This window comes from Lynx rufus, unplaced genomic scaffold, assembly GCF_022079265.1.
Source record: "Lynx rufus isolate CCGP_SWC_20201006 ecotype Redwood Valley unplaced genomic scaffold, mLynRuf1.p SCAF_9, whole genome shotgun sequence".
Classification (NCBI taxonomy): Eukaryota; Metazoa; Chordata; class Mammalia; order Carnivora; family Felidae; genus Lynx; species Lynx rufus.
The window spans coordinates 54,011,534-54,023,964 of NW_025814897.1; the positions used below are offsets into that span (position 1 = coordinate 54,011,534).

Below are 12,431 nucleotides of genomic sequence, written 5' to 3' on the forward strand. Positions count from 1 at the left end.
GGAAATAATGAATGGCAAATGTGTCATAGTATTGATAAGCCAGTGGATTCAAAGCAGTAGTAAAACAGATAATTTCTTTCTGAAAGATGGGAATACCATTTGACAAAGACTGTTTTAAAAGCTAGGTGAAAGCTGTGAGTTCATTTTAGTTCAATGGATGTTTTTTGAGCTGACCACAGACAAGTGATAGGAGGTTGGGAGTGGGGGCCTTAGGGAAAGTTGCAGATCCATCTTCTGCTGAATAAGTTCTTCCCCAGCTCAGGAACAGTAATTCCTCTATTCTTTCAAAATATGAAGATTAGCTCTTAAATTTTAGGGCCCAAAAGAATAAATGGCCAAGCACTCAGTGACCATTTTATAGTAATCCACTTACCAATTTATGGCTGTAGTACAACCTTTTTTTGGTAACTTTATTTTTTATTTTTAAAAAGCTGTTTTTGTAGTTAAGTTGGTTGATGTGTATTGAATGTACTTTTGTTATCTTAAACATCAAGTCCAAGCTCGTGGACTTTCCTTATATAGTTTGCCTCTCTCCGTAATTTGGCACAAGAATGCTTTTTAGTGCTGAGTGTTTTCTTTCTCTGCTGGTCTCTTCTCACAGCAGTACTGGCCTTTCACCTGGTTTTGTGTCTTATTTTAGAAATGGTCTTGTTGTCAGATCTTATTTTAAATGTTGGTTAGTCCAAGCCTTGCTGCAAATGTCTTTCATGTCTGTGGAAGACAGAAAAGAAGAAGAAGTCAGCATAAATTAAAATACGAATGATTTCACATGGACCTAGAAACAAAATTGTTGTAAAAGACACTAGAGATTAATGCCAAGCTGCTCCTATCTCCCACTCATGTAAGAATTTGAGACCAGAAAGGCTAAATGACTTGCTAAAGGTTAGGAAATATTGATGAAAATTTATCATTCTTCTTACATGAAGGCAACATATCCTAGTAAGCTATAACTTTAACACATAAAACAAATAAACTATTCGTCAGGTAGATAAATATATCAATATAATAAATACAATACAATAAATATATCAAACTACTCACCCTGATTATCTCTGAGAAGAGTATGGGGGGAGGTGCATTATAAAGTTTTCTTTGTAATTCTCTGGGTCTGTCAGTGTTCAGTTATGAGCATCATTATTTTCATATCGTGATAAAGGCCGTGACCACTAGGATCAGATCTGGATTTGAATCTGGCCTGTACCACTTAAGAGGCTGCGACTCTGTGACTTAAGGGAAAGCTTCTTAACCTCTCTTAAGTTCCATTTCTTAGCTTGAAAAAGAGAAGTAACAATACATACTTTATTGAGTTAACTATAAAGGAGTTAACTGTAAGGTTCTTACAGTTAGTGCGTGGCCCACAAGGAGTACTTCTAACAGCAGCTGCTATCGCTGGTACTTCTGCTGCTGTCCCTACTTTTATAAGCGAACACTGGGCACTGGCATAAGATGTTCATTATGGAATGATTAAATGTTCCTCTGCTTAAAGACTAGATACTGAATTAGGCAGTTTTGTAACATAGCTTCCAGATCATTTTAAATTTCTGTTAATTCAGAGGAAGCACATGGCCATCAGTTTTTACTTACCCTATTAGAGTAATACTTAACTCTTGGGTACCTCAATCAGAGCCTGATCCATATTATAATTAAAATAAGAATCCCTGGCATTCTTCATTATTTTATACTAGAGCGGCTTACCCTACATTGCTAGAGAAAATTATTAACCATCGTTAAACTAAAAATCCCTATTGCTACTCATCTTTGGGCACCCTACATAGAATTGCCATGTGAGAAGCAGATGTCCTTTTGACTGGAACTTGTAGTTCTTCTTATAAACTATTTTCTCTGTAACTAGTATCTTAATACAGATTATATGTGTCTTTTGAAAAACAGTCTCATTGGCTTTCCTTGTATATCAGGAAGATCACTGATGAAGTCTCAGAAAGAAATGTCATTTCATTTATGTAGATATACTACTGACAACCTACCTAGAGATTGTGTAGTCACAGATTGGAAACCCAGGGCCTTATAATTTTTTAGGTTATTATTTGGAACAGGCCTAGATTGTTTGACACCTTTTAGGTACTGAGTAACAGCCACAGTAAAATATATCTGAGTATTTTTCTGTACATTATTTGTAATGTTACTGTTTGTGAGCATGCTGTACTTTTCCACTTTACAACTGAGGAAGCCTGTCATCATCATTAGTACTCATTCATTCAGCATGAGCACCTGTTTTATCTTAGGCACTGGAGATGTAAATATGAATAAAACATGATTCCTGCTCTGGAAAATTTCGTAGTTTATTGGGAGAGAAAGACACATATTTAATTGCATTTCAAAGTGATATATTCTGTATAATATACGAACAAAATGTCATAGTCCTATAAAGGAGGGAACAGTAAATTTGGGGATGTATGGTAAGGTTACAAAGAGAAAGTGGCATTTGAGCCAAGTCTTGAAGGGCAGTTGGGAATTTGCTCTTTGGAGAGAGAGGAGCCAGTGATGGTCATTAGAGGCAGGGAACAGCCTAGCAAAGGCCTAAAGACTTGCCTGAGCATGCTGTGTGAGGGGAGTATCTTCAGCATAACCAGAGAAAAGGCTTTGAGAAAGAAAGTGAGTCAAAGTTAGGAGTTTGAATTGTATCATTTAAACAGTAGGGAATCATTGAAGATTTTTAAATTATGGCTGGTATAATCACACATGAGTTTGAGAAGTCATAGTAGCTTGGGGCTGGAGGAAGAAAGACAAGTGGCAGTCACCGGTTAAAAAGTTGTTGTAGTTCGGGGTGCCTGGGTGGCTCAGTCGGTTAGGCATCCAACTCTTGGTTTCGGCTCAGGTCGTGATCTCACAGTTGGTGATTTAGAGCCCTGAGTCAAGGTCTGTGCTGACAGCGCACATCCTGCTTGGGATTCTCTCTCTCCTACTCTCTCTGCCCCTCCCCTGCTTGCACTCTCTCTAAATAAGTTAATTAATTTTAAAAAGTTGTAGTTCTCCAGGCACTACATGAGAGTTTACACTAGCAGTATCTTTGAAGATTAAAAAAAAAAAAAGAAAAAGAAAAAGTGGGGGCAGGGGCACCTGGGCGGCTCAGTCAGTTAAGCATCCAACTCTTGATTTCAGCTCAGGTCATGATTCCGGGGTCATGTGTTTGAGCCCCTGTCAGGCTCCACACTGAGCAATGGGCACACTTGGGATTCTCTCTTTACCCCTCTGCTCCCTCCCCAACATGCACTCTCTCTCTCTCAAATAAAAAATAAATAAAATAAAATAAAATAAAATAAAATAAAATAAAATAAAATAAAATAAAATAAAATAATAAAGGGAGGGGCAGGGAGTCTCTGGATTTGCGAGAGTTTTCCTAGGTGTAAACAATATGATATGGGAAATGTGGGCAGTGGGAGAACTGGTTTGGGTGATGAGGTGGAGTAACTGAGATTAATAGAATTGTGGAAAGTGAAAAAGGAGAAGAAGGATTGTTCTTTGTTTTTTGTTTACTCTGGGAGCAGGGCAAGGATTTTCATTTTGCACAAGGTAGGGTCAGTGTTTTCAGGAACATTCTAGTAGGCACGTCTGGATCTGAAGTTCAACAGAGAGGTTACCATAGTAATATTTTTGAGTTCTTATTGTTTATTTTTCCATTAAAAACTAAGGTTCTTGGAGGTTAACTGATTATGGTTTCAGGAAGGTGACTAGAACCAAAACATAAATTCCTAAGCTTCTTACCAACTAGGCCTCAACTAAAATAGCCTTTTGAAAGAAAAAATAAATATCTTGATTTCCATTATAATTGTCTTACTGTTTTATTTCCTAGAGTATCTTAAAAAAAAAAAAGCCCAATGGGTGTGTGTGTGTGTGTGTGTGTGTGTGTGTGTGTGTCCATAATCTATTTTCTGCACTGTTTTCTGATCTTAGTGTTGTTTGACTAATGCCAGTCAAATGATGAATACTCACGATAATAGCTGAGGAGCCCCAAGTCTCTTGTTTTGTCCTAGCAAAATCTTAAAATTCAAAGATTAGATAGTCCTCAGGAAATACTCAGTATTTCATATATGTTTGATTTACCCCCAGTTGTTGGCCTGATTCCACATGAGGGAGACTCTAAGTGTTAAAGAATGAAAGTGTAGTGTCCACTTTTCTGCAGGAATTGAAAAGTAAGATTTTCCCCCACTATTTGAATTGTTGCGCTATGAGCTATTCTCTTGAATACCAGAGAATAAAGTAGACAGTTCTTCAAAATCCGTCTTCACCCCCAAGTTTCAGGGGTCATTCAGCGATCATTGAAACACTTGGGTGGTTGTGAAGGACCTGAGGAGGATTTGAGCAAGACAGATCACCATACATATCAGATACTCTTTTTTCACTTAAAAAAAAAAAAATGAGCATACTTTATCCATGTGAAATTCTAGTTTTAACTGTGACTATATAGAATCTCTGTGAAGCTTGTTGGGCTGTGGTATTTTTCCTTTACTTTGTTCTTGATTGCTGCGAAGTGTAGTTGCCTGCTGTTTAAGGCAGCTGCAGTTGAGTGCGCCCAGAAGTGGTTGATTCTATATTTAGTAAGCCATAGGGTTTGTAAAGCATTTGCAAATTCCTTCGGGATAAAATGGTTTCTATAAATGTAACATTTTTAATGAAACTATTATTATCACCCATTAGAGAAATATAGCAGCTAATATGGGTGGATTTGTGACAAGACAGAGGCACAAAACCTTTTACACTTAAGAGTACACTGAGTGTTTTAAATACTTAAAATTAATAATGTGAATCCTGTTTTTATACTTTTAATCTTGAATTACAGAGCTTTTACTCAAGTGTTTACCTTTGGTCCAACATTCCGAGCAGAGAATTCTCAGAGCCGGAGACACCTGGCAGAGTTTTATATGGTAGAAGCAGAGATTTCTTTTGTTGAGAGTCTTCAAGATCTCATGCAGGTAGGTATGCAAGTTTTAAAACAATTTCTGAATAACAGATATCTGTGAGATTGAAGTGCTTCTGTGTACATCTGTGCATTATAGGTGTTCATGGAGTGAAGAAGATGGAGAACTAAATTTGATAAACATTAAGTGCCTTTAAAGTATAAGAGTCAGACAGATTTAAGCTCATATCCCAGCTCTGCCATTACTTTTGTTTTGATGTTATCTAACCTTGATGATCTTTAGCTTTCTCAACTATAAAATGAGAATAATAGTAACTATTTCATAAGGTTATGGGGAGGAGTAAATGAAATAATGTTTGTATAATGTAAAGCACCTAGTATTGGGCCTGGCATATGGCAGGCTCAGTAAATGCTAGCTCTTGTTATTTGTTAGGCAAATAAATAAAACATCCTTATAGTTAGAGAAATGTCTCCATAGCTATATTGGAAAGCATGTACAGGAGCCAGCAGAGCTCTGTTTGGGAAGAAGAGGGACAAGAGGTACGGCCAGAGAGATAGTTAAGAGTCAGATCATGAAAGAAAGACTTTGTAAATGCCATACTAAGTAGTTTGGACTTAAAGGAGAAAGAGTTCTCAGTTGGGAAAAGCCATTGTCTATTATAGTTTAGAAACATCTCTTACGTAACAATTTAATTATTTAGAGGGAGATAAAAATGGGGGTGGGAGCTTTTTTAGGAGGCTGTGGCCATAATCCAGATAGAGCACATAAGCTCTGAAGTTGGATGGACCAGGAATGTTTAGCTCCACCACTTACTTGCTATGTGACCTTAGACAAAGGAGTTAATTCTCTGAGCCTCAGTTTCCTCATCTGTAAAATGAGAGTAATAGTTCCTACTTTAAAATTTTTTTTTTCAACGTTTATTTATTTTTGGGACAGAGAGAGACAGAGCATGAACGGGGGAGGGGCAGAGAGAGAGGGAGACACAGAATCGGAAACAGGCTCCAGGCTCTGAGCCATCAGCCCAGAGCCCGACGCGGGGCTCGAACTCACGGACCGCGAGATCGTGACCTGGCTGAAGTCGGACGCTTAACCGACTGCGCCACCCAGGCGCCCCAATAGTTCCTACTTTATGCGGTAGTTCAGAGGATTACACAGATAATATATATGAGGCACATAGAATAATAATAGGTCATGGCACTTTGTACCCAGAAATGATTGTTGTTATTATGAATTGTCTCTCCAGTACCACTAATATCTTAGTTTGGATTTGTAATTACAGAATGTTTCAACTTTCATCAACTCTCACTTCTATTCATTTTATATCTTTCTACTCTTACCCAGTAAATGGCCCAATTCTACTTAAAACATAAATACCACGTATATCATCAAATAGAATGGACTTACTATTTTATTATCCAGTCCTGGTTGGATTTCCTAGTAAACAAACTATAGAGCAGATTTGGGGGTTGGGATTATTGGGGAATGCTCTGGAGAACAATATCTGTAAGGAAAGGAAGAAAGCTGTATTGGGCAGAGGGAAAAGTTGAACTACAATGCATTTACAGAGGCCTTAGCTAATTCTTTGAGGAACTTTGGAGCTGGAATGTTCATAGTTGTCCCATAGGAAGACAAGGGGGTGGTGGGCCTTTGTTCTTTCCCTGTCAAACAGTTACCTGACATGGATTAGTCTTGGAAGAGACATACTCTTGCGTAAGATAGCACTCTTGGCCTGGCCAGTTCCTGAAGAGGAATCCAACCATGAGACATCAGCAGTTAATATTCCAAGTGGAGAAAAAACTCTTGGTCCTGAAGGGGTGTTTTGACCATACCCCACAGTATCCACTTACCCCTTTAACATCTCCCACTGATTGTTCTCGGATCAGTGTTCCCCAGGGGACGTTTTTGGTTGTCTCTCCTAGGAAGTGGATGGAAGAGACGGGTGAGTGGTTGCTACTGGCATCTAGTGGGTAAAGGCTAGGGATGCTGTTCAGCATGCTAAAATGCACAGGTCCCTCCCCCTCAACAAACAATTATCTGGCCAAAAATGGCAACAGTAATGCTGTCAAGTAGCTCTTTTCTAAGTTGTGGGGATTCAGGATCTGAGACTCACGAGGAGGCTTAAAATTCCTTAAGCAGCTTTCAGTCTGAGCATACCACCCTATTCTGTATTACTCTTTGATTTAGACAGTGAGAGTATTGTAAGCAGTGGGACCACACCCTTTACTCCCTGTTTTTGCCTTGACTCTCTCTGTCTCTCCTGCCCAAACATAGATATCAGAGAAAAGTTCCAAAGACAAAAGTTAGATTAGAATGTATTAAACATGATAACCTTTGCTCTATAATTGTATATTCTGTAACTAAATAATTCTTATTTGGTATTCCACTGAGTGGTACTCAGCACACACTGTTGAATGATTTTTAATTAATTGAAATGCAAGCTTTTCCTTAAAGACAGAAGAAAGATGTGCATCCCTGAAAATTAATCTTCTGCTTCTCTTAATTTTCTCCCTTTTATAAATTACATTCTGTGGAAATTATTATCTTGATGAAAATATGAAATCAGAGTAACAAAGGATTTTTCCCTCAAGAGGCATAAACAAATAAATATTACTATTTTTGACCCATTGAGTAATATATTTTTAAAAACATCTGAAGGTTATGCTAACCGTTCAGTTAAGTTTCTGTTTTCTTCAAATATATTTATAGAGCATAGTCTGAAAGTCAAGGTTAGAGAAGGCAATGATTTTCTTCTTCAAATGGAAATTTACTGCTCATGTGAAACACACCAGTTTAACAACCCCAGTGGTCAAAGTCTTCATCTTACAGATAGGTGTATTGTACCCCTTACTAGTACAGGCTTGGTATCCAATCAGCCTGTTTTTGTGTGTTCCCCGTATGTGCCAGCTTTTGTTAGTGATTGAGGTATATGACCCTTCATAAATAATTCAGTTACTTTGTGATTTCTTTATCTCACTGTTAGATTGAAGGTAATATAGGCTCAAGGGAAAAGATCTTTAGCTTCCTTTTGTTCTTCTTTCATCAGGTTTTTCCTTACTTTTCTACAAAAAAAAAATATATATATATATGTGTGTGTATATATATATATATATATATATATATATGCGCACGCACACACACACACTATATAAAAAATAAATGTATCTGGTTGTCGGTTGGTAATTAAATATGTTCCTGTATCTGGTCATATTAAGTTAATTCAGTAGATGCTTGTGCCCCACCCTGTGGGTACCATGATAGGGTGTACCAGAAATGCAAGAGAGGAAGGGAAGATACCTGACTTTGAGGCAGCCTGTACTTAATGAATGTCTGTATCTTTCTGAATACAACATTTAGAGGGCCTAATAGCTCCCTGACTTCAGACCAAAAATTTTAGTTTTGATTAGAAATATCTTCCATTCCACTTTTTTTCTTCTAACAAGAGTTTCTTCTGTGAGATGTCTGTGGATACTCCTAGTAGAATGAATTCTTACATACTGATTTGTGTTGTATCATGATTTGTGTTCTTTTTATTGTATGCTTTAGCAAAGCAAAAATCTACGTAGATTTATCTCTCTATATATAAAATCTATATAGGTGTATCTCATTGCTCCTCCAATTTTAAAGTCAACTTTCATTTACCAGTGACTGAATGAAGCACTTCTCAAAGTGTCTTACTGTTCACAACAACTAATGTTTGTTGTATGCTTCTCTGACCCAGGTACTAAAGCTAAGTCTTACACATGGATTATCTCATTTAATTATCATAACAATCCTGTGAACTAGGTACTGTCATTGTCCTGATTCTACAGTGAGTATATTGCAGTTTAGAGAGATGTCAGTTTTGGCTGTTCGTTTAACATCCTGCTTCAATACTAAGTATTGAAACTATGAACAGAAGAGTCATACAGTTTTCTTTCTTTTTTTTTTTTTACCCACTCTGGGAAGAAGTTGCACTGCCTCCCCAAAGCAATCTGGAAAACTGAACTAACTTGGTATAGTCCATTCAGGGATTAAGAAGCCTAATGGATTGATAGCCGCTAAAACCTGGAGATCAGTCCGCACCCTAAACAGGTTTTCATATAAAGTAGCCTACTTGTCAGGCAATTCTATGTCATTTCTCTTAGGTTATGGAGGGGCTCTTCAAGACTGCAACAATGATGGTTCTTTCAAACTGTACTGAAGATGTTGAACTCTGTCACAAATTCATAGCTCCTGGTCAAAAGGTAATTAGTTTTGTGGATAAAGTCCAATCCATCTACTCTTTAAGTATATTAATCACATATAAATATAATTGCATTTAATAATTTTTTTTCTCTTTTCTTACCAAGGACAGATTAGAACATATGCTAAAAAACAACTTTTTAATGTAAGTAATTATACTTTCTCTGAACTTTGTTTACACTTTATCACAGTATATATTGCACTCCATTAAATTTATATATATATATCTCTCCTTATCACAAGGAAGGCCCAGGTTTTAAATGTTTTTATAGCTCTTGTGTCTGCTTCCTAGGTGATAATGTTTCATGAATAAATAAATGAATAAATCATAGCAAGATAAATGAACAGAGTAATTATTAATTGTATTAATGCAATTCAAACTAATACTGACTTTAGTAATCAAAATTTGGCTCAATTAAAAAGCTTTTATTTTAATTCCCATATAATTAACATAGGGTATTATATCAGGTTCAGGTGATACAATGTGATTCAACAATTATATATGTTATTCATTGCTTATCATGATAAGTGTATTTTTAATCCCCATCACCTCCCCACCTCCCCTCTGGTAGCCATCCGTTTGTTCTCTATAGTTAAGAGTCTGGGGGGTTTTTTGGTTCGTCTGTTTTTTTCCTTGTTTGTTTTGTTTCTTAAGTCCTACATATAAGTGAAATCATATGGCATTTGTCTTTCTCTGACTGACTTAATTCTCTTAGCATTATACTCTCCAGATTCATCCATGTTGTTGTGAATGGCAAGATTTTGTTCCTTTTTTATGGCTGGGTAATATTCCATTGTGTACATATTGATACCACATCTTCTTTATCCATTCATCTATCAGTGGACACACTTCCATAATTTGGCTGTTGTAAATAGTGGTCAATAAACATAAGCACGCATACATTTTTTTTCAAATGAGTGTTTTTTAATTTTTTGGGTAAATACCCAGTAGTGGAATTACTGGATCATATGGTAGTTCTGTTTTTAATTTTTTGAGCAACCTCCATACTGTTTTCCACAGTGGCTGCACCAGTTGCATTCCCACCAATAGTGCACGAGGGTTCCTTTTTCTCCACATTTTTGCCAACACTTGTTTCATGTTTTGTTGATTTTAGCCTTTCTGACTGGTGTGAGGTGATACCTCATTGTGGTTTTAATTTACATTTCTCTGATGATGAGTGATGTTGAGCATCTTTTCATGTATCTGTTGGCCATCTGTCTATATCTTCTTGGAGAAATGTCTGTGTCTTCTGCCCATTTTTTAGTATATGTGCTGCCGAAGCGAGCACTTCTGCCCATTTTTTAATTGGACTATTTGTTTTTTGGGTGTTGAGTTATATCAGTTTTTTATATATTATTAATACTAACCCTTTATTGGCTATGTCATTTGCAGATGTCTTCTTCTGTTCAATAGGTTATCCTTTAATTTTGTCGATTGTTTCCTTTGCTGTGCCAAAGCTTTTTATTTTAGTGTAGTCCCCGTAGTTTATTTTGGCCTTTGTTTCCCTTGCCCCAGGAGACATATCTAAAAAAGTGTTGCTGTGGTTGAGGTCAGAGAAATTGCTGCCTGTGCTGTCCTCTAGGAGTCTATAGTTTCAGGCCTCACATTTAGGTTCTTAATCTATTTTGAGTTTATTTTTGTGTATGGTGTAAGAATGTGGTCCAGTTTTATTCTTTTGCATGTAGGTGTCCACTTTTCCCAACACCATTTGTTGAAGAGACTGCCTTTTTCCCATTGGATATTCTTGCCTCCTTGCCAAAGATAATTTGACCATGCAATTGTATGTTTATTTCTGGGCTCTTTATCTGTTCCATTGATCTGTGTGTCTCTTTTTGTGCCAGTACTATACATTTTGATTACTGCAGCTTTGTAGTACCTCTTGAAATCTAGGATTGTGATACCTCCGGTTTTGTTCATCTTTTTCAAGATTGCTTTGGCTATTTGGGGTCTTTTGTGGTTCTATACAAGTTTTAGAATTGTTTGTTCTACTTCTGTAAAAAATACTATTGGTATTTTGATAGGGATTGCATTAAAATTGTAGATTACTTTGGATAGTATGGACATTTTAACAGTATTTGTTTTTTCCAATCCATGAGCGTGGAATATCTTTCCATTTGTGTCATCTAAAAAACCAACTTATAAAATACATACATGTAATGTCTGCCTATCACTTTTATTGTTTCAGTCTTTTTTTTTAATTTACCTTCAATTGCTCTAATCTGATAATATATTCTAAACCTGGTTTTTTGGTGACTTTTTTAAATCTAAAGATCTGTGTTTTAAGTATAACACATACATTTGTTCTTCATTTCCACTATCCTATACAAGTAGTACTTGATATCAGACTATTAATTCCACTAACCGTACTAATCAGATAAGTTGTTCCATTTTACAGTTTATTATAAAACAAACACATACTTGATATGGGAAAAGAACAATAAGCAATCTCTCCATAAATAATACAAATCATTTATATAAGTCTTAGTATTCGGTGTATTTAGTGTGTATAGGAGTTAAGTTTGGTACTCAGAAGACTAGAAAATTGTTTCTGAACGTAAGTTGGTATCATTCTTCACTTGCTATCATTAGCTTTAGGAAGTTTTTGTTCTAAGAGAATAAAGAATTCAGCCTGTCCTGGAGAATGGTAATAAGAAAAACTTGGCATACTTGACTGAGCTGAGAATTTCAGATATCAGTGTAGACCTTCAGGCTACAAGTTAAAAGTGATGAGTCGTTGAGCCTGAATAAATAGCAAAACAACAGATGTAAGATCAGAAAAAGAGGAAATAGGAGCCCTATGATAGAGAATCGAAAGGCAGTGGAGTACAACTGAAAGCTTTTGAGGTTTTTTTTTTCTTTCACTTAAGTGTATATGGAGTATGTTAACTAACTGGAATTTAAATGAAAACTTGAAAAAAGGAAAAAACAGTGTATATTGAATTCTTACAATGTGCCAGGCTTGTTCTAAAATCTAAAACAACTGTTTTAAAGCAGCAAACAAAGCAGATAAAATTCCCTTCCTTCATTGAGCTTACATTTCTGGGGAGGAAATAAGAAACAAGAAACAAGATAAATAAGTAAAACATACAGTCTGTGAGAATGAATAATACTAAGGGAGAAGAAACCCAGAGAAGAGAGAGAAGATAAGACAAAAAGAGTGAAGAGGTAGAAGTTTTATTTAGTGTGACAGAGAAGATCTCACTGAGATGATTTTTTTTTTAATTTTTTTTTTTCAACGTTTATTTATTTTTGGGACAGAGAGAGACAGAGCATGAACGGGGGAGGGGCAGAGAGAGAGGGAGACACAGAATCGGAAGCAGGCTCCAGGCTCT

The 12,431-nt window shown here is 36.4% G+C and overlaps 1 protein-coding gene across 2 annotated transcripts in view; it reads left to right on the top strand.

Annotated features, from left to right (window-relative positions):
• NARS2 (asparaginyl-tRNA synthetase 2, mitochondrial) overlaps positions 1-12,431 on the top strand; it is a 135,680-nt gene that overhangs the window by 85,304 nt on the left and 37,945 nt on the right. For both annotated transcript variants that reach the window (XM_047071466.1, XM_047071465.1), the window contains exons 7-9: positions 4,799-4,931; positions 9,002-9,100; positions 9,206-9,243. In XM_047071466.1, coding sequence (XP_046927422.1) covers positions 4,799-4,931; positions 9,002-9,100; positions 9,206-9,243 — 270 coding nt within the window. The remainder of the gene's footprint in view (positions 1-4,798; positions 4,932-9,001; positions 9,101-9,205; positions 9,244-12,431) is intronic.